The following is a 22,703-nucleotide window of genomic DNA, read 5'->3' as shown; positions in this document are numbered from 1 at the left end:
AGTGATTCCACAAAGCCCAAGGGTCACAGATTAAGTAGAAGTCAACGTTTTCATGCGGAAACAAGATACAGTACAAACAAGAAAGCAGTAACCGGACTTCGTCTGAAATGGAGAAAACGGGTTCTTTGGCCTGTCGTTAAGTTACGTGACTGCAGGACTGTCTTTACTAAAAACGTTTTCTCTGAATCTCTTTCCCAGATCCACGCTAGAAGAGCCTTCCCCCCACAGTCACCCTCTGTACGGCCATGGCGTTTGCAAGTGGCCCGGTTGCGAGGCAGTGTTTGATGATTTCCAGTCATTCCTCAAGTAAGTAAAAGTCATAGTCGGAGGTGCTTTTCTATCACAGTTTGTTTGTCCTCTTGTTGGGTCGATTACACTTTTCTTTTCCTGACCCCCAGCGACTCAAAAGCACTGCAGGTGCAGCTGGTTGTTATTCTCGAGTCTGGGTTGGGCCTCTCTTGACAAGGGTACCGTGGGGTCTCCTTCTGGGAACGGCATGAGCCTCTAATTCCTGTGATAAGCGCAGTTCCCATGGTGACAGGGGCCATTTTTCCCAAACAAACAACGGGAGGATGTTTATCTGTGGCAGCTCACACTTTGGGCGCTCTGCATGTTTGCCCTTGTCACCGGACAGGAGAATTGGTGTATATGTCTTAGACTGCCTTGCTCAGCTTTTTCTGTCCTTCTCCTAGGAGTCTGTTTGTTTTCTCTCCTGCCTCCTGTTTTACTTCTGTGGCTTTTTGGTTTACATTGTTGTTTAGTTCAACAAAGCCCAAGTCTCACCTCCGTGTTAAATTTAACCATGTGTAGAGTAATTAAAGAGCCCCAGCTAAGTGTTTAGCATTTTTCTAATGTGCGCTCTATGACAGGTTTGACTCTGTCCAGCCTGACACGGGAATTGTTTTGCTCCCCGATGCCCGATTTGAGTCAGACCCCTGGTTTACTAATCAACGCTGTGTGCAGTGCGCTCTAGGTAATCCAACACATAACAGTGCCATGGTTACAGAGGGGATGAAAACATCTGCGTTGTGGCAGCAGATCAATGGCTCACTGTCACCCCGGATTAGTCGCACTTTAAACAAGATATGACACAATTCCATTATCCTAAAACAAGCACTCAGCGAACACACACTTTCCCGAGAGATGCAGGAGAGAAAGGTGCTGCGTAGGACCGCCTCGCAGGTCTGCTGAAAGTTTTGACTCTCTTTGTCAACATTTTGAATCCTCTTTTGATTGTTTACGTGAATCCGCTTTGAGCTAGCGTGCGTTTGAAAGGCTCATCGCGCCACATTGTATGTTACAGTTTCTGTGTGTCTAAAAAGAGGCAGTTATGTAGTTTTAGTTCAATTTAGAAAAACATCCTGGGACAGGCAATTATTAAACCAAGTATTACACACACACTTTCACACACTTTCACACATGCACTTGCATATTTCAGCTTTGGGAGTGCCCGCTTAAATCCATCACTATTTATTGTATTCTGACATTGCCTCACCCTTTGTTTATAGAACAGAGGAGAATTAAATTCAGTGCGCCCGGTAGAGCTCTGCCTTAAAAAGTCTCTAAGTGCACTCAGCTATGTTTTTACAAGTGTTTTTATCATGGCAACATCTTGTTTACTTTAGTTGCCTGCTCAAACTGCTTGGAACACGTTAAAAAAACATTTGGGGAGAGTCTCCACAAAGCTGCCTTTGTTTAACAGCAGGCAAGAGTGTGAGCAGCTCACCAAGGTGTTAACTCTCAAACCCTTAAGCACTTCCACATGAAACCCAGCAACTGATACTGCAGGCCTCCGAGAGGAATCAAAAATAAAAACAAAGAATACTTCGGGCATTAGAGAAGAAGGAGTCATCTCTGTAGGTTGAAAATATATGTGAGGAGAGATGTGTGTCTGTCTGCGAGTGTGCAGTCAGCAGAACACAGTGTACTGTGCACCAGAGAGAAAGAAAGGTGAGGAGGACTCTAACGTCCACCAGATTTCAGCTCCACATGCCAACAGTAACAACTAACACGGGACTGAAATGTTGTTTTAAACTCTGTGTATTTATTTTATCTTTTAAAGAAAACATTACATACCTACACGCACTATCTCGATAAATACAAAACACCCAAATCCCTGTTCCTGTTTTCGAGATCAGCACGCAGAAGGGTGGGGTTGGGGTTTAAGCAGAGCCTGATGTTTTTACAAGGGTCAGGACCCTTCTTTTCAGTGTCCAGTCAGAGGTCAGAGCCAGCGAAACACTCCAGTGCCCTCTAGTGCTGCACTGTCTGTCTGCTCAGACCTCAAAATCTCCTGCACGTCGCCACGATGTAGTGACTGCTTTATAAGTTATGTGGCCTTGCAGCTCTGCAAACATCCATCCATCCATTCGCTTCCGCTTCTCCTTTTCAGGGTCGCGGGGGCTCTGCAAACATATGAAACATATAATATAGAGTAAAATACCTTCTCTAAATAAAAAGTAGTAAAGCTATTATTTTTTTAAAAATCAAAAAATCTAAGCTTTTTAAATGTAATTGTTACTGTACAGATGTGTGCTTGTAAATTAAATTCCACCCAGCGGTGGAGAAGATAAACCTTCCTCAGCTGCGGCTCCAGTCTATATAATTAGAAACTGTAACCGAAAAATAAATAAATAAAAAATAAAATCAGGGAAACTAACTGATATATAAAACCGACTGTGGGAATATCCATTTAACTTGTTTTATTGTGGCAATTTACATTAGTCTCTGTCATCCTGCCAGAGAGCTTTTTAAAAGCGGCTTCATTTGAAGTCCAGAAAGTGACACATGCCAACGTTCATAGTCTCTCTCGATGTCAATTCCCCCGTATCCCCTGCTCCCGTGTCCAGACACTCCTCTCAAGGCTGCATTAGGGCCATTTGAATATTTCATTTCCTATTAATTATGCACTGTGACTCTCCATGTCATTAGAAGAAATAAAGTGGAATGTAACAAAGGATGAAAAGAAGCAGGGCACATGTCTCCTATGAACACAGAAATTCCAAAGCTGCTCACGTAGGCCAGTCTTCATTGAAAATTCAGCCTGTGCCAGTTAAATTGGAGTTGAAACGTCTTTACCTATTATTTTCTCCTTTGAAATTTAGTAAGATGTCCTGAAATGTTTACCAGTTTCATTTTCTGACGTACTTAATTAAATTGGCATTTATTTGACTCAAACAAATGGAAAGCCCAGAGAGGCCTGAATTGTGAAAAAGGGTGTTATTGCCCACCCTTTTTTAAAAATATGGCTTTTTAATTTCTTTTTCTTTTTTTCTTTTTTTTGCCACAATAATTAACTTCAAGTGCTAAATGTATATATTGGAGTCATTCTTCAAAAATAAATCATCAGAACACAATAGGAAGATGTGAGTGTGGTGGAAGGAGCCTGGGTTGCCTGGGAAGATATAAATCATTCACCTCAAGGTTGAAAACACCACGGCAGAACAGAAGCAGGGCCCTATCAATTTTACCTTCCTTTTACATGTCTGTTTTGTGAGTGTAAATGTGCTGTTTTATGCACAAATGTGTTGTCTATACACGAAGCAGGGGCATCACTGCAATTTACCGGGCTGTCGTACCGTGCTGTGCCGTCACAGGTTGATTCTGGCTATTTTTGATTTGCAGTAAATGACAGAAAAAGTGCATATGAAAAGGCAGGCGCACCTTTCTCCCATCTGCCGGCGCCACTTTGTGCACACGCAGACACGCCTGGTGACAGTGACCTACATGGTCACTGAAAATGTGATATAATTTATGATATATATAATATATTGGATCCATTAGCGAGCATAATGAAGTAGTGAAATGAAAGGGTATTTGTGAAATCAGTTCAAACATCCTGCTTGGATTATGATTAAATGATTAATGAAATGCCCCTGCATAAGCATTTTCAAACAGTAATTCATGCGGCAGCTGATAAAATTCCTCCAATCATATTTCCTTCACTCATGAACCTTATCTCCACCATTTTATATAAATCACGGAAAAAACCCTGTCTGCTACCCGGCGAGCTACTTATTTAGATTAGTTATAAACGTACAGGAAAAGAGAACATCTTCCCCTGTATAAAATAATCACGCATAATTATATCCATAATTCAACTTTGTGACAGATCCCATCTCCTTGTCCTGTCCTCTGCATTTGGTCTGGCTCTGTTTTTTTCTTCTTCTTTCTTTTTTTGAATTCTCTTAATTTTAATGGTATAATTAACAGTCAAAACACCAAAAAGGACAAAATCATCCAGGCAAGGGAAAGCTGCAGTGAGAAGAAATGGCATTAGGGCACTGGTGCATAATTTAGCAAAGGAATCCAACCTGAAATTCTTCAATCATCCCTCTTATCTGTAAGCTGTAGTTAGAGGAGACATGACCGTCATGAAATATTGAGAGTCATTCTTCTATGTTAAAAGAACTATTTCTTTTTGTTCTGCAGGTGGAATCATTACAGTACGCAGTTAGTTTTATGAGTAATTTTTTTTAATGTTATCACATGGTCTATATACATTGTGCTTTGCCCAGTGATCAGATTGCAGTATTAAACCACGCACTGCAGGACTGTGAATCTGACTTTACCTTCTTTCTGGTGTCTGTGTTTTCATTTTTTGTTCTTTCTGTTTTGCAGACATCTTAACAATGAGCACGCCCTGGATGACAGGAGCACAGCCCAGTGTCGGGTGCAAATGCAGGTCGTACAACAGCTGGAGCTGCAGGTATTGTCCCACTGAATGTTTTGAACCAAATATTTATGTGTCTTCTTCTGCTGACACTTCCTCAGTGTCTGTCCAAACGCCTCCCTGTCTGACTGATATCAGCCATGGGGTCACTCATAGAGGGATGGGGGTGGTGGTGGTAGTGGTGCAGCAGATTAAATAATTTTGTACATTTGCTACTAACCAGTCATTAAAAATGTGTTATGTATGCATGACAGCCAGGAAAAGATATATGGAGGGCCCCGGGCTAAGTAGAGAAGATAATTACATTTTGAATTTTACTGGGTTTTAAAGTTATTTATGACTTTTAACTGTTTGGCACCAACAATAAAACATAGCATAATGTGGATAGGCGCTCAGTGTTGAGTGGAACAGAAAGGTTATTGAAGCTCAGTGCAGAAAACTGTTGATACAGTAATCAGTATCTTTAATACCGCGTCGCTCATGAACGGGCTTTAATGTTCTTTAAAAAATATGCATGCGCATTAAGACTGTGCTCAGGGAAAAAGACGCAGTTTACAGTCATTGTATTGAGGGGGCTTGGAGTGTGTGTGTGTGTGTGTGTGTGTGTGTGTGTGTGTGTGTGTGTGTGTGTGTAACAGTGTTTGACTAAATGGTGACCACTGAACTAATGTATAATAAAGATATTTATTAGTGTTTCAGGAAAAAAATAACTATGTTTTGTACAAGTTTTTCTGCTGTAGCAAATACAAAGATATTCATGCTGTTTGCAGCTTTGGGTCACGTATTAGTCAAATATAATACCACCAAAATGACTAACGACAAACAGTTGTTGTTTATTTTAAATTGCAAAAGGCTAACTTCAACAACCAACAGTGCGATGTTAGTTGCACCATGCCAATGTCCTGTTATTTCCGCTCAGCTGGTGTATTATCCAGAGATGGAGTGAAGGTTTATCAGACACAGACTTCCTCTGCATGCAGCCTGTCACCATAATTTAGGCTGGCAGCTAAGACAGTGCAGAGTTTCAGACAGGTAGAAAGGCCCTGAGCTTGTTATTGGCGATGATTCGCAGTGGATTTTAACCTTGACTTGGAGAGTGTAGTTAGACTGTATGATGTGCAGGCTTGTTGACAGCTTCCAAAAACAAAAAACAAAAAAATAAATAATTAAATAATGGTCTGAAGAAGAATAAGGGTGTTCACGCTCTAAAAGATGCCTTCACTATACAGGGATGTATATAATTAAAACATGGGCAAATATAGATTTTTATTGTGTATGTTCATTAAAACTTCACCGCTCTCCTTTCTTCTCATTACAGCTAGCAAAAGACAAAGAGCGTCTGCAGGCTATGATGACGCACCTTCATGTCAAGTCCACGGAGCCCAAAGCCACCCCACAGCCGGTGAGCAGCAACCCCGTCATACATATCTCTCTTGTCCCCCGCTATCCTTTTGTTTGTCTTAATTGGCACACATGTATTCATTAATCCTTTCCTCCATCTTATTTATCTGCTAAATAAAAACAGCTGTTCTCTTGAGGCAGGCAGTAAATATAGTTTGGAGCACATCTGCTGACATCCAGGATTCAATTTGGTGTCTGTGATGAACTGGATGCACACTCTGTAATGGCCCCTTTTCTCAGCTTCAAAGAACAAGTGGCTGCTTGGGTACAGAGAGAAGATGAGAAAGCAGAGAAAAATAGAAAAAAATAATACATATTATATTTAATCAACTGAATGTGATGTGGCATGTATTCTTAGTGCTTTAACAGCAAAATTAGTGTTTTTTTGACAGAGGATATAAATGTTATGAGAATCATAGAGTCACACCAATGTGTGTTTGAAGAAAAAACAAGAATAAGATAGCATGAACAAATATAAAGATAATAATAATTTATTGATTTTCAATAAACTGGAAGCTAGCTGATGTCACCTCAAAGTAAATGTGTTAGTAGCAACTTTTATTTTAACCTCCTAACTAATTCTTCCCTGACTGTATTCACATAAATTAGCCTTAAAATAATGATACTAATTACTAATCTCTAATCTGTCCATGAGATCAAAAAGAATCAAATCACTAGCATCTCTTATTTATCAGGAAGCTTTAGATTCAACTTTAATTTTATTTTAAAAGACCTTGAAAGTTACTTCCACATTTGACCCTGTTTCATTTTATTTGACTTAAAGCTAATTTTAAAATATTTATATTTCTATGAAAAAGATACAACAGAAATGATTTCATTCCATTTATTAAAAAATTTGTAAGGGGGAAAAATGAAAATGTGAGTAAATGCAATTGCAGACCATTATTTTTATCTCCTTGGCACATTCCCAACATTTTACCTTCTGTATCACTCTCAATGTGTTTTATGCCGTAAAGCCTTGTGCTTAATCCCTATCCTATAGGGGCAAAGGCTTAACATATGGCATTTAAGTGTCTCTATTTTGTCATGCTTAAGAGGGGGGCTCAGCAACATATTTCAGTCTGTATGACAGTTAATTCAGAGAGCCCAATGAGCAAAGATCATTTTACTGCAGGGCGTGAGTGTGAAATCATGCACACACGAGCACACAGATGCACAATATACATGCAGGAGTGCCGTCCCTCGGCAGCCTCACAGCTTGGATCATTTATTTACAGTCAGCGAGGTAGCTATTGACATCCAGAGGCAGCGTGTGCGCTCTACAAAGCGCAGCCCGTCAACATAAAGCGCGCAGAGATGTTGAATGACAATAAGCTGTCTGTAAAGCTGCGCCTGTGTCACGCGCTCTGATTGTGTAGATTAGAGTGGAAAACGAGGCCTCTGACATGGGGACATTTGTATATGAAAAGTGGTAGGGTCTGCAGATAGCATCTCGAGTTTGCTACCTCTCCTCTCTCCCCGGTGCCCAGCAGAATGGCTGTGTCAGAGCTCAGCGTTAACACTCTCGAGGGGGCGAGCTGGGTTTTTATTCAAATAAATAGACTCCCAGCTCCAATGCCACTTCGCCCGCTGTGAGCTGCTGTGAAAAGCTTGGATAAATATACGTGACTTTAGCTGGGCAAGTGGCGGACTTACACAGGTCAGGGCCAAAGGTTCCACCGAGGTTTTAAGTGTAGATTGCAGCATCAGATGCATCCACAGAGAAGACGCAGAATGAAAGCATTCTTAGAGCTGAGTGGAAGCAGAGCTTCTCTGAAGAAACAACGGTATCTGCTTCCAGTAATTGCTAGTTTTGCTTTTCTGCTGCTCTGGACTGTTGAATATAAAAATGGCATGTGTAAGTAGCCTACTGTCACAGCAAAGTAGCTCAGATGAACTCGCTGGTTTACATTTAGTTATAATTAAAGACAAACAAACTGATGCTGTGCATTCGCAGCGACAAATGAATGGGATTCATTTTATTCTTGTGAGGTGGACGAGGGTGGGGGTAAGATCAAAACAAAATGTGCCACATTAGCAATGCGTGTGTCTGCCTGTGTGTGTGTTTGTATTTGCCTCTGCATGTGTGGGTGGGTGTCTGCACACGGTGTCACTAAGCATTCTTGTCAGAAATCTGACCTTTTACGCCATACATAATTAAGGAGGGACTTTTTGTTTATTTTCTTTAGCAGCTTGCCGAGTCAAAGCCAGTATAATTAGATCACCAATTACCATTTAATTAATTTCAGTCTGAAGTCTCATTTTGTCTAGGCACTGGAGTGAGCCCAAATGGTGAGGCAAACAAAGGCAAGGCTATTACCAGCCTGTCTGGCCTATTGTTGAAGCCTCTCTGTGTTTATGGCCAGGGAATATGGATGAAACATGAAACAAAGCCTGCTAATCCACAGGAAGAGAAGTCAACACCGCAGCCCCGTTCTATTGATAGCATTGTGTCAGAAACACGCAAACCCAAGTGTAATTTATTTTGTTCATGATTTAGAATAACACGTCTTCAGCTTCTGTTGGTGAGGATGTAGTCCACATTCATGCATCCATCCAGAAATCCAAATTATTTGGGCAGACTCTGCCAAAAAGGCAGAGTTCAGCCTTGCAAACATAAATACACATTGTGAGGATGTGGGCACAAGTCTGTTAAAATAGGAGATTTGCACTACACAAATGTCACTGGTTTTGTTTGGAGCAGTTTGCAACTTAATAATGAGAGGGGTGTGTGTGTGTGTGTGTGTGTGTGTGTAAAACAAGTTGTAATTTAAAATGAAATCAAAGGAACAGTGCCGAGTTCTGGGGATAGAGAGTTAAAAATGTGATTGGTAATTGGGCAGCTGAACAGAATTTACGCGTTTGCATAGAGTCAGATGTTAGAAACCATCATCACCTTGTCAACATTACGAGCAGAAATCACACATTTGATCCCTCGTAATCAACATGTGATGTCACAGATGAGATATTTCCAGCCCCACTGTCCTTTCTCCAGCTCTTTAGCTCTCTTTCTCCATTTTCTCTCTTCATTTTTCTTCTTCTCACAGTCTGAAGTCATGTTTAATTTGGAAAGTGGCCTCCTTCGGCAAATTAGCAATTAGAACAATTTTGCAGGAATATGTATATGTGTCATTAGTTTTCCTGCCAATTAATAGCTGGAGCAGGGGGTCAGGCTAGAATTTTCCACTTGACTGCTGTATGGAGGTTTGGCAGTTGGTTCGGAGCTGCCACAGCTGCTGGAAGCCATGCTATACCTTTGGAGCACTCGCTGTAATTAGTTTACCTTGTAGCCATTATTACTTAAATACCTCCTTCGCCCTAACCCACACATCCCATCCACAGACACAGACCTCAGTGATGAAACCAAGTATTCTCTACAGAAGGCTATGTGTGAAATACCATGTGTCCGTCTTTACCATTGGCCATCATGGCCCTCATAATGGAGGTCAGTCAGATACAGTAGTTAATCATCAGATCACCTCCATAAGCAGCTCCTAATTAGAGTCTTCACAATACAATTTCAGCTTATAATTAGCCCAGATTGGCTTCTTCCTCTGGCTGCCTTATTAGCGGGGCTGCTCAGCAGTAGGTGAGAATCACACTGTCATTTTTCAGAGCTGTACAGGCTGCCCTTCTTCCCTCCACAACTCAAAACTCATGGGTTACCATGCTGGAGACCCTCAGCGGGTAGATGAAGTGGAGGGGGGTGTTTGTCCAAATGGGACAAAAGCTCCAACAAAGGCGATGAAACAGAGAGCTGGGAGAAGGCCTGACATGGCAGCAAGAGAGGGAGGGAGGAGAGGTTTGAAGAGTGGGGGCGGTGCAGGAGCGGGGCTCCAGGGTTGTTTTCCAAACATTTAGCAACCGTTCATGGATCATCTCAGGGCCCAATTACAATTAAAGAGGAGGTATGCATAGTCAATGAGGCGGCTAAGACACGGGGGTAATTAGGAGACTAACTGAGCTCTGTCTGTCTGTCTGTTCTTCTAGCTCAACCTAGTGTCCAACGTCACGTTGTCCAAGTCGGCCCCAGAGGCCTCTCCTCCTCTGAGCCTTCCCCAGACCCCCACCACACCAACAGCACCGCTTACACCCCTCTCCCAGACCCATTCTGTCATCACAGCCACAAACCTCCACAGCATGGGCCCTATGCGACGGCGATATTCAGAAAAGTACAACATGCCCATCTCTCCAGGTACTGCAGAATGCTCACACATAGTGCTATATATACATGAAGCTGTCATCTGTTCTGCTAAATAACTGACGTGTTTGTTTTGTTACGTTAGGCTGTAACTTGTGTTATCGACGGCTGATAGGACACGAATGTTGACAATTGCACTTGTGTTTGCTCTCTGTGTACAGATATCAGTCAGAACAAAGAGTTTTACATGAATACAGACGTAAGACCACCATTCACGTATGCCTCACTAATAAGACAGGTAAGGAACTCTCACTGATTTCTTCTTTGTGATTTAGTGAATAAAAACTTTCAACTCCTCCGTCCGGCTGAAACTTTTGTCTACACACTCAGCAGTTAAGAAAAAAATGTTCATGTTTTGCTACATGTGAACACAATTTAGACAGAAGAATAGATAAATCATCTCGAAACGACTGCAAGAATGCATTCAGGATTCAAAACACAGCCGCACATGACAAAAATGTTTGATTAAGCATTTCAGTGGCTGTAATTATTACCAAATTCATTTCACACAACAGTGGGGATGAACCTGTTTTAAGATGGCCAGTCAATTATCGCTCGACTGCAGTAATCTGGGATCTCAGGAATTAATCTGAGCGGTCCATAATTGCTGCCCTGTAATCTGCCTGAGAAATGTTTTCACTTGCCCTTCATTTACACCCGCAAAAGAAAATATATTCAAATCTGCCGTTTCGAATAAAAAGTGCATTACACTTCTAGGAACACTTTACATAGACGGGTTCTCGTTTGGTTTTTTTATGGGGGTTTCTTCAGGAGAACGCACACAAACCTGCATGCCTTTTGTGAATTATTAAATGTATTGTGAAGGGAGCAAAGCTGAAAATGTTTGTTTCTGTCATCCAGGCAATCCTCGAATCTCCAGAAAAGCAGCTAACACTAAACGAAATCTACAACTGGTTCACACGAATGTTTGCATATTTTAGGCGCAACGCAGCAACGTGGAAGGTAATTTTTTTTCTTTCTTTAATTCCTCCTAATGTCTTTAAACCAACACGGGAGAATAAAGAGTCATTGTGTAGATGTTAGGTGGACTTAAATGATAGTCGTGCATAATAAAATGTAAAAACAAAACTTAATCCAAATACATAACAATAGCCTACTTATTCGATTCAAATGAACCACCCTTTAAACAAACATGTGAACCAGACAGAGCAGGCCAGGGGAGGAATATATGCATTTGTGTAAAAAAATTTTAAAAAAAAATTTCAAAACAGTCACCCTGTAATGTGTGTGGATATTCTGATGGTGGGTGGCATTAGTTTAACATAGCAGTGCTCTGCCAATGACTCCTGGCTGAGCCCCTCACACTCACTTCAGAAGGGAACACTCTGTTTTCCACCAGGCCGCAAGCACACGTTCACACAGACACACACAAAACAACAGAACAGTAATGACTGGAGACAGAGAACGTGAGATTTGAATGAGAAAGGCAGTGATGAAGCAATGAAAGCCTTTTCTGAGCCACAGAGCAGCTCACACACACACCACCATGCTGCTGCACTCCCGTCCCCCATCACCTTCCACACATACTGACAGCCTTTCCATGGGCACATTGGTGTTATAAACACTGGATTCCTCTCCGCACACACATTTAGAACATACACATGCACTCAGCATAGCTCCTGTAAAAAGGTCGACTTTCTGAATAATTTGGACTGAACCCTCGATTTATGTTCGAAAAGCCCTTTTTTTTCTTTCTCACTTTGTAATGGGAAATGCCGACGCAGAATGAGCCTAACATTTTCTCATCAGTAACAAAGTAGTGATTAAAATGTTCAGTTTCTATATTTTGTTGGTGTAATTTGTTCTGATTGATCAGAAGAGGCAGCTTTAAAAAGATAAGGGAAAAAAGGGGATGTCTTAAGAGTATCGCCATGGAAATGAGTAAATATTTATGTGCTGTTTAAGTCATTTGAAACTTCAGACCATTTACTGCCCGTAACCCTCTGCTTTATTTATTGGTTTCATTCAAGTTTCATCCAGAGCCTGTCACAATATTTCTACTATGAAATGAATTTTTTCTTCCCATGCAGCCATGTTTACTGTACTGATAGAAACCCTTTTTTTCTCTCTTTGTTTTTACATCAACTGCAGAATGCAGTCCGGCATAATCTTAGTCTTCACAAGTGTTTTGTGCGGGTAGAAAACGTAAAAGGGGCTGTGTGGACAGTGGACGAAATAGAGTTCCAAAAGAGACGGCCTCAAAAGATCAGTGGGTAGGTTTGGCCCTGTTGAGCCCTGCCTAGCGTCTGTCTCAGCGCTGACTGATGGGAAGAGTCTGCTGCTGCTGCTGCTGCTGCTCCATCTCCATTGTCTGTGTGCCATACCATCCAAAGTCCCTGCTTGCTTTGGCGTGCCTCCCCTTCATGCTTTTAGAAGCCTTTTGGTGATGCCTCATAACCCACAATGGCTTATTTTCATTTTGATCCTCACCCTCTCCCCTCCTCCCTGTGTCTGTGTGTCTGTCCGTCCGCTGTCTTTCCTGTCGATCACTGCATCTGCATCTGGCTGTCGCCTCCCTCCTCCCGCTGGTTTGCTTTCCCAGGGTGCCATTCGCACCAACCTCTCCCTGCATAAGTGCTTTGTGAGAGTAGAGGATGAGTTTGGGTCCTTTTGGACTGTTGATGATGAGGAGTTTAAGCGCGGTCGCCACATACAGCGAGGCCGCCCTCGGAAATACGCCGTTGATGAGAACTTTGACGAGCTGCTCGTACAGTAAGCACTTCCGCCTGCCCTGCAAACTCCAGTGGTCCCCGCCCCACTTGCATGCCTCCATCCCTCCCCCTCCCCCCACCTCCCCTCAGTGTTGCCATCATGCTTTTTGTGTTAAGCTCGTCATCCATCATGCTTCCACAAGATCTGCCTCCATCAATCTGTTCTTCCTTCCCATGACATGCAAAGTGTTAGAGATAGTTGTGTGGTATTGTCAAGTGATTGAACGTCTTAGAACTGTAGCCTTAATATCCACATTACTACAGCAGTAAATTTGTTAAGTTCTTATACAAAGTGCATTGATTTCTTTTTATGAAATAAGATACTGTATCTGAGGAATGCATGCTAGCTGAGACACGAGTCTGTGGTTGTAATTGAATTTTTCTGTTTGCAGAAGTCCAGCCTTAGTGAAGAACATTCAGACCAGCTTGGGCTATGGTCCGACCCTCTCTGCTGCCTTCCAGGTAAAAAAGAAGTGACTTCATCTCAAGCTGCCTCGCTCAGAACTTTGAAAGGCAGGAAGGAATAAGCGTTTCACTGTGTCACATGCACGTAGTCTTTGTCTTTAGGATGATGTACTCGCATAAAAGAGTGATGGGAAACTGAGAAAGTGCTGACAACTGGCTTCCGTTTCACATTTAATGCTTCGGGCTTTGTTTTCAGGCTTCAATGGCAGAAAACAACATACCTCTATACACTACTGCTTCCATTGGAAGTCCCACCCTCAATTCCCTGGCCAACGCCATCCGTGAGGAGATGAATGGAGCAATGGACCATGGAAACAGCAACGGCAGTGACAGCAGCCCGGGACGCTCGCCCCTGCCAGCTATGTGAGTGGCACACGCGCTTTCTATCTTCACCGCAGTCTGTGTAAGAAAAGTGAAGAGAGAGGAAAATTTTTTTGAGCTGCTTATTCCACTGAGACCAAAACTCTTCAAATAGACAAAAAGTAGTGCCAGTGCCCACCCAAAAGGCTCTAAAGTGACCTAATGCATGGCAATAGATCAAACAGAAGGGATTGCCAGAGGTACAATAAATAAAGTGGAGAGGGGGATATTGGGGTGGCGTGTGGGGTCACGGCCAGTGCTGTGGCAGGCCTCCCTGCCGAAAAGGAAACTCCACCTTTTCAAAGCTTCCATCACCAGAGCGGCCGGGAAGAGAAGACCGGAGCCCCTCTGTTATTTTAACAGCGAGTTTATGAACTCTCCTTTATGCGTCCTGCTGTCTGTCTGAGCCCCGCCATCATCGGCCCTTTCACTTTGTTAAAATATTTACAAAATGCCAGCACGCAGCGTGACACAGCTGCTGGCTCCGACAGTGCAACATGAGCCGCAACACATCTAGAAACGCCTCTGAAAGAAAAACAACACAAAAAGCATAATTAGTCTGGAGGACATCATCCAAGATTCTCATGTAGGAAAGTTGTGGTCGGCCTGGAAACCGCAGCTCCCCGTTCACTTGTTGTATGGGAGTGTCTGCTAAGTTGTTTGAAGCCTAAAATAATACAGCACACGCTGCATCGTTTCCAGATGTGGGGGCAGACCACCGATGTGCAGCAGGGGTAGACTCAGGGATGGCCTCCTGAAATGTCTGAGCTTGGGGGAAATTCTGCCTAAAAACAAAAAAAAGGTGCAGTAATAAGCTCCTGGCCAAATGGAGGAAAGTGCCATCCTTAATCACTGTGAACATAGCTCTGAGCATGGCTCTGGAACAGGAAAGGCAGAGACAGGATGGGTGTGCTGGCCTAAAGGCAGCCTGCTCTCCCTCTACCCCTCTGCTTCTATCTTTAGGCTGACAAAGCTCACGACTCCTTCTTCGTAATTATGTCTATAAGCTTTGTGCAAGTACAAAACGAGTTAAAACTGTGTTCTTTTGCTTTTAAAGAACTTTATTCTCTTATTAACAAAACACACCTGGCTCTTTACGTCTCTTTACGTCTCTTTACGTCTCTTTATGTCTCTTTATGTCTGTGGATGGAGCATTTAATGCTGCGGTTAATTCAGTCCCTGGTTTTCTATACTGCTCTGACTTACCCTGTCCGAATGCGAGTCCATCACCGCTGTGTAGTAACATGTGCTGTCCACATGTGCCAGGGAGCTGCTGGTTGACAGGACACAGCTTTTTTACCACAGTGAAGAAACCAGAGCACTTCTCTTAAACAGCCAGATGAGAGTCAGGCATCCAGAGAAGGCTAATTATAAGCAAAGTGTGGAATCAGCATGCAGTTCAATGGCATAATAATAACAATTTCATGTCTGCCCCGCAGCCACAGAGTCAGACCTGAGGCAACAGCACTTGTGGAGTTACTTTGATGTGAAAATGATAGAAAAGCTGACTTTACTTTTCCCCCCTTTTTTATAATTTACACCAAAATATGTCAGCTCATTAGCATACGAGTGCTTCCATCACAATAGCTGCAAATCACACAAGACGTCCTGGTGTGAATAAATCAAATGTGGGCCGTGGTGATGAAGAATGTGCCAGTTGTCCCTTGTTGTTGTAGTAAATGAGCCCGGCGCCTCATCCTGACATCGCTCTACCTCCGCTACAGCAGCCTGGCACCGCAGGTTAGAGCGGCAAGTCCCCTGCAGCTGCTCATAATGTTTTTTTTTCCCTCTCTCTCTGCCACAGCCAGGCCTCCTCTCCCCCTGTGCTTTCTTCCTGCTCTGTTTCTGTAATGAGAAATTTGGCAGATCTCATCTCTTTAGTGGCTCTTTTGCCCAGGCTGTGAGCTGGAGGGGCGGGCGCTCATGTTTTTGCCTTGTTTACAAGTGACAGCGTTATTATTCTCATAAGGGCTCTGTTTCTTATCACGGTGTTGTGCCGAGTGCGCCGGTGCCGCTCTCCCCGCACGCCTTTCCTGCCAGCGCTTTTCTTCCCTTATTGACACTTGCTTGAAAATATGCATTAATTCTGGAGTTTAAAGCATGTATGGTGGTGTCTGGTCGCTGTGTTTGCTTGAAGTTGATTAATGATAGAAGCCGGCTCGGGGTCGTCCTCTGGAGACCCGCCTCGCAGGTTGTGCATGTTAACGAGCAGGAAGAGGAACACACAGCGCGCCGCTGATCCTCCGCCACCAGGAGGCTGACAACGGCAGCCTCACTCGCTCCGCAGAGTCCATTCTCTCCTCTGCTCGTCTCACGTTGTTAATCTTCCTCATTTATCAATTCTAAGTGAATACCCTGTTGTCGGTTGCCATGAAAATAAAAAGCCTGCAGCTTTGCCGGGATTGGAATACCTCAAAAGAAAGCTGAAATTATCAACAGTGCCAGTGAGGCTCCCACTCACAGCCTCGCTGAAGCCAGACATTTGTTTTTGTTCCCCTGCCTCTTCCTTTCTAAACAGAATCGGCACAGCTCGTATCACCCTGGGCCCGATTGTGTGAAAGGTTGGAAAAGAATACGGAGGAAAGTTAAGGATAGCGGACTGTAAGTTTTTCTCCTCTTCTCCTTCTCCTCCAGGCATCACATCAGCGTTAAGGAGGAACCACTGGACCCCGAAGACCACGACGGGCCCCTCTCCCTGGTAACGACTGCCAATCACAGTCCGGATTTCGATCACCACAGAGATTACGATGACGAGCAGGGCCACGACGACATGCTGTAAGGCTAGCGCCGCCCACCTCCCTCCCCAGCCTCAGAGGCCGAGGCAGTCCGGGTCATTCGGGAGACAGAAACGCTCTGCAGATAACAAACACTGAACTGCAGTCTCAGCCACTGATGACAGCTCGCAAATGTCTCCAAGTTGACTTTTTTTTAGTGCCATTAAAATACATAGCAAGAACACACATGAGAAAACACAGATGCTGCCCCCACATGAGGGCTCTTTTTTCCCTCTGATTCCTTTCTACTTTTGATTTAAGTAGCGCTTAAAACGTGAAAACAAACTTTGTTTCTACTCATCTGTCGGACAGACTGTATTTTTTTTTTTTTTTGGTACGGGAGGGGGGGGTGCGACGTGTCCGTGCTATGGGATAACCCTTGCCACGCAGCCAGGACGGACTGCACTCAACGGACTGCAGAAGAGGAGGGGGGAGGTGTTTGTCTCCCTCTCCACCCTCCCCCACGCTTCCCCCCCCCCCCCAAATTCCCTCTCTCAGACACACATCTGACCAGAAACTGAAAAGAGAGAGAGGGAGAATGACTGACGTTTAATTTACACCGTGTGTATGTGTGTACGTGCGAGAGAGAGCGCGAGTGCGGACTTCTGTTCATTGTCACTGCCTTCAACACTTCTCATTGGTTTAATCCCTTCTACGGCGGGAGGGTTGTTTTTGTGCTTTTGGTTTGTGTTTTTTTGGGGAGGGGAGGGGGGGTTTAAAAAGTTATGAAATATAACGTAATGTGTCTTCTCCATCATTCAGTGCTGTTCTAGATGTCTTTTTGTTTTTGTTATTGTTTCTTTGAACTGATCAGACCTCATGCCCATGCTGTGGAGATTCTGTGTGGTCAGCACTTAATGATGAATGTTTATCATTTCTTTAAACACACTCACATGAAGCAGAATGTCGCATACCAACTAGTATTTTTCTGTCATTTATTCCTCAATCTTGCCACACACAAAAAAAAACACCACTCTGATGTGTAGCCCGCCCCCCACTCCACCCCACCCCAACCAGACCCCCCTCCTGCTCATGAAGTCCATTGGCAATGCACTACTCATAATGAAGGCTCTCTCCACGCATCAATGAAGTTTAATTTAAGATGCGAATGAATGACAGAGAAATCATGCAGGTTATGATTTATCCTTATGAAATTATACTTTAAAACAGCCCCTCACGGCCGAGCATGCTGAGCTGCAACAGAATTTCTGATCACTTACAAGCTCCGGGTTTTTTAAAGCAAAATGAAAATGTCAGGTGTGCACCAGCGAGATAATGATTTAGACCAACTAATTGTGATTCCTGAACACAACTGTCATTGTTAATCAAACGTGTCTGCTTTTCCCCCCTTTTTTTCCAAGCTGTAATTTCATTCAGGGCTCGGAGATAAACGTGCATTCCCTGTAGTTTTATTTGTATCACGCGCATGACTAGTTTTAAGTTTCGAGTGTTAATAATTGCACACCGGACGAACGGCTCATTTTCTTTCATTAAGGGAACAAATCCCCAAGACCTGCAATAAGCGTTGCACATTCCAGCATTTGACAGTCATCGTAAAAGGGCCCAAACATACAGCACATACCATTTTATGCGAAGGTGGATGCTTCGACGTTCGGTGTCGCCCAACAAAAGTCTGTTGGGAATCCACGGGAAAAACTTCCAGCTTTGCTGAGAAGTTACATTTTAGACATGCTGAATTTCAAGACTGCAATCAACCACTTTTAATCTTTTTATTTATTATTAGTTTTGGTATTATTTGATGTTTATTTGGCTTTTTACTTTTGTTAATGTTGTTGTTGATTTGTATTAATATCATTCTGTGCCTACCAAAGATAAACTACAAAGTCAGTGATGTGTTTTCCATGCAATAGCAGATCAGGCCAAATATCTCTCCTCCGTTCTTTCGGTAGCGGCGGTGTAGCCGGCGGCAGATTGAATCGAAGGGGGGGGAGGAAAAAAAACGCTCCTCGCACTGGTGTTTTCATTCATTGTTATTAAAAAAACAGCAAACAAACAAAAAAACCAAAGGGGTGGAGCTGCATCGAGGTTTTGCAGTGACCAAATCTGAACGGGAGGCACCGACAGTCTGACTACACGATGACCAAACTAGGGAAACTTCTTATCTTTGGGCCAGTGAGCTGGGAAAGGGGAGCAGATGACACATGCAACATTAGAGCGTATGTAGATAAAACATATACCGGTTAAATGGGAAAAGCTTTGCAGAGAACAATGTGAAATGGATTCTGTGCTTCAACTGGACCACACAAATGATTCAGTGTTTCTCTTCTTTTATTCCTTTACCTGTGTGTATCATTTAAAATGATTGTATGCCACTTTTTTTTTTTTTTTAGGGATTTTTGTTGAGATTGGCAAGACTTCATGATTGTGTTTAGTTTCTGTCAACTTATTACTTTTTATATTAAAAAACACTCCTGTCAACTAATAAGCTGGGTACAAGGTACTTTATGGCAGTTATTGTTATTGTTATTATAATTTTTTTTCCTCTAACTTCACCGCTCATTAGCTAAAAAGGAAAAAGGGCAATCTGTGGCTTCCAGAAAATGTATTTAATATCCAGGCAGCTGTGGGATGGGTCAGTTACATCCAGGCTCAGGACCGTGAGAACAGGGGCCGAGCTCATCCACAACCCCCCACCCCCCAGTCAACCGGCTGGTTTGTTTGGTATTCAGAAAGGAGGGAAAAGTGCCGGTCGGTTAGATCATTCTCAGCATGTGTAGCTTGACATTACTAAAGATAACAGCATGAGAAAACCGTTAGGATGCATACCTCAGTTCAAACCTATAGGGAATGATTCAATTAAATGAGAAAAAATAAACATTTCACTCAGTTGCACTTAGTTGTGTGTCTTGCATGTGTAGTCTGATACTGTAGAGAGAAAATGACAAAAAAATAGAAAATGAAATTAGAGCTTGTTTATCTTAAAGGTTTCATCCTTTTTTTTTCTTTTTTTTTTAAAGCCAAACCAATCCAAACCTCAGGCCTTTTGTTCATGGAAATGTCACTCGGCTGTGTGTGAGTGTGTGTGTGTGTGAGTGTGAGTGAGTGTGTGGCACCGTTCATCCTGTCAAAGTTTGTTCTCTGATGTACTGATGGGTTGTTTTAAGGGCGTTCCAACATTAGGTTGTACATACATGTCGGTATAGCCTTTGCCCCCCCGCCCCAACACACCTTTTTTTAAGATCAAAAAATACATTTGTGTTATGTTTGCTTTATCGCTTTGTATTAACTATGAAATAGCTATGAGAAAAAAAACTGCTGTATGTATTGGAATAGCAAACTGTGCTGCAAATGTATTTTACTTAGTAATCCTTGCTTTAAAAAAAACAAAAAAGGAAAAAAAAAGACAAAAAAAAGGAGTCACACAATCCATGCAGACGTCTGGGTGAGCTGGGCATGGCCAGGCTGGGGCACGGGGGATAATCTCAGATTTTGGATTACAAACTGTAATATAGAAAACAGACTTTTTCTCTGTTATCACTGACCTAAGCATTTTGTACAGATTCTTTTTTCCCTCTTTGTGTTAAGCTGTTTTTTGATACTTCCCTTTGACGGTCCAGCCGCTGCCTCGCGAGGCTGCGCGCTAAAGAAATACCTGCTCGAGTAAAATGGGGAAAAAACCCGACACTGGGCAGGACTGGTATATTTCCTCTACGAGACGGAGATATCTTGCATGACTAATCCCAGGGTCACGGAGATTTTAGGGGGGAGGGTGGGAGGGGTGGTTTAAGTGGTCAGTAGTAATATAAGGGTGTATCAATTTAATGATATTTTATATGAAATGAATAGGAAAAAAAGAAAAATATGCAGTGCCAAGATGTAAAGAATATTGTTAAATGCTGTCTTTTTTTCTTTTTCTTTTTTTTTTGGAGATTCATTTCACTCGCTCATTAAAAGATGTCCTTTCATGTCATGTAGGTTAAACACACACACACTCTTTGGTTAGCATCAAGATATTTATATTTTTTATCTCAAGTGGTCATTGTAAATGAGTTGAACCAAGCACAGCAGGCAGGTCAAAGGTCAGATGCTGCTGAAGACTCGGACCCTGCAAAATCCAGCTGCGTGGCATCAGACCTCCCCCCCACTCACACACACACACACAGCCAAAGTATATCACACACACTCACACACACTGGCACCCGAGCTAAAATGCCATTGTTTCATCCATCACCAACCATCCAGCCCGCTGTCATTCCGTCCCCCCCACCCCAACCCGTCTCTTTCTCCCACTCTCGCATCACACTTTGTTTCTTTCCAGATGGAGGGGGGGAGGGGGGTGCGCAGCCCAGGAGCTGTCACGGTGCTCTCATCCTGCGGCATCTTCTCTTTTTCTTTATCTTTCTTGGGGTTTTTTTTCTCTCGCTCCTTTTCTTTGAAGATGTACTCTGTAGTTTTCTTTTTCCTGTTTTGTTTTTTTGAAGAGAAATATTATTGCTCATCACTTCCATCAGTCTGTAACCTCCTCATCATTCCTCGTCTGTCTGATGCAGACCACTCTGTTGTAGTCGGTGGCGATGACTGACATGAGCATTCTAAACATGCAATAAAATGCTGGTTGTTCCGACCGTTTCTTCCAAGTCTCTCGTTGTGTCTGTCCGAGTGAGGGCTTTTATTTTTTTTACTGCAACGCATGCAGTTAAACTCACAGGAGCTAAAATGCAGAATCCAGCATCGCGAGCTCGCTCGAGACTGATTTTCGCACAACAACGTGAGCCACTGCATCAAATGAGAGAGTTTTTTTTTTACCGACACACATTCATGAAATATTTCCCCACTGCAGTTTTTGTCGCCCTCAGTACCTCTTTCCTCATTACTTCGGCCTGCAGGACAGTCCCACACAGACCCTGTTTGTGTCGTCTGCTGCAGGACTCTCATCCCAGCCTAAAACATTAAATTATCTCGTAATTAAAAAGAGACAGTTAAACTGTCTTTTTCCCAACAGCAATTTAGGTAACTGCATTTGATAAGCTATAAATTGCAACCGCATTAAAAAATCCCAGAAATAATAGCGATATGGATTTGGTGACAGGAGCTAATGCTGATGACCAAGACTCCTGGTCCTGGTGTTTTTACGACAGAGGTTGCGGGGCATGTTGGCCACTAAACAGGGGACAGAGATCAAGTCTAAGCACTTTTAATCTTGTGAAACAAGCAATTACAAATAGTTGCATTGATTTGTTAAAAAGCTTTAGGTGACATAAATCGTTTCTTGCTTAGCTTATTGCTGGAAATCATAAACGTCAAGTGCATTATTAATTAAGGCCTTTGAAAGACAAGATTTAATGGAAATGATATAAAATCACAAGCAACGTTTCTGCAGGTTGTATTTCACCCAAACGCGTCTGTGTTGTTTCCCCTCACGCTCATCGCAAGCGTTCAGATAACATAAAGTGATCACAAAGGTATCAAAAGTATTTGTGTTTAAAAAAAACCCACTTAACTTATAGAGGGGCATTAACATATGATATAATTATAGTCCATAAAGTCTGATGAAACACGGGGTGAGATATACTGCACTGTCACACCCATAAATCTGAATTTCTCTGTAGGCCGCTGGTAGACCACCGGCCCAGCGTTCACGTTTGAAGCCGTAAAATGAGCCTATGAGCACAGCGTTGTCTCAGTCACTCAAAGCCCTGGAGATCATTTGTGGTTTTATTTACCCAACAACAGGGATAGGAATGGAAATTTAACGACACAAACACAATGTGCTTCGTATTAAAAGACCAGAAAAAAGTCGTAATAAACATTAGAAAAATGCAGAAGATGTGACTACACGCTGGATATAAACACGCACAGTGATTAGCTGTGAAACCGTCAGGACAGGAGTGCTTTCAGCTTCCATTTGAATGTGGAAAAAAACACTTGTGATGAATCTCAAGTCAGCAGGCAATATGTGTCTCCAGGCAGGGTTGGGCAATACCACAAAATTTGTTTTTGATCCAATACCAACTAATAGCAGGAACAGATTCACATATATTGATACCACAGTGCGGTATTGTGTGGAGAGCAGAGCCATGTGTCATGTTCTAGAAAATTTCAGATTGCATTTTCACCACCGTTAAACATTTCCTTTC

General features: G+C 42.8%; 1 protein-coding gene across 21 annotated transcripts in view; it reads left to right on the top strand.

The window, feature by feature from the left end:
* The window catches only part of foxp1b (forkhead box P1b), a 158,335-nt gene extending 138,880 nt beyond the window's left edge, over positions 1-19,455 (top strand). For 19 of the 21 annotated variants that reach the window (XM_082532091.1, XM_082532089.1, XM_082532099.1 and 16 more), the window contains 10 exons: positions 199-306; positions 4,621-4,708; positions 5,991-6,074; positions 10,064-10,268; positions 10,436-10,512; positions 11,136-11,237; positions 12,387-12,508; positions 13,399-13,468; positions 13,668-13,834; positions 16,466-19,455. In XM_082532091.1, coding sequence (XP_082388217.1) covers positions 199-306; positions 4,621-4,708; positions 5,991-6,074; positions 10,064-10,268; positions 10,436-10,512; positions 11,136-11,237; positions 12,387-12,508; positions 13,399-13,468; positions 13,668-13,834; positions 16,466-16,610 — 1,168 coding nt within the window. In that variant the 3' untranslated portion in view covers positions 16,611-19,455. Of the gene's footprint in view, positions 1-198; positions 307-4,620; positions 4,709-5,990; positions 6,075-10,063; positions 10,269-10,435; positions 10,513-11,135; positions 11,238-12,386; positions 12,509-12,881; positions 13,008-13,398; positions 13,469-13,667; positions 13,835-16,465 lie in introns of all 21 variants that reach the window. The other 2 variants (XM_082532093.1, XM_082532090.1) reach the window with 2 other exon arrangements.
* The last annotated feature ends 3,248 nt before the right edge of the window (positions 19,456-22,703 follow it).

Source organism: Aulonocara stuartgranti (assembly GCF_965226115.1).
Source record: "Aulonocara stuartgranti genome assembly, chromosome: 5".
Lineage (NCBI taxonomy): Eukaryota > Metazoa > Chordata > Actinopteri > Cichliformes > Cichlidae > Aulonocara > Aulonocara stuartgranti.
Note: the sequence above shows the minus strand (reverse complement) of the source record. Positions and strands in the feature narration are given on the sequence as shown.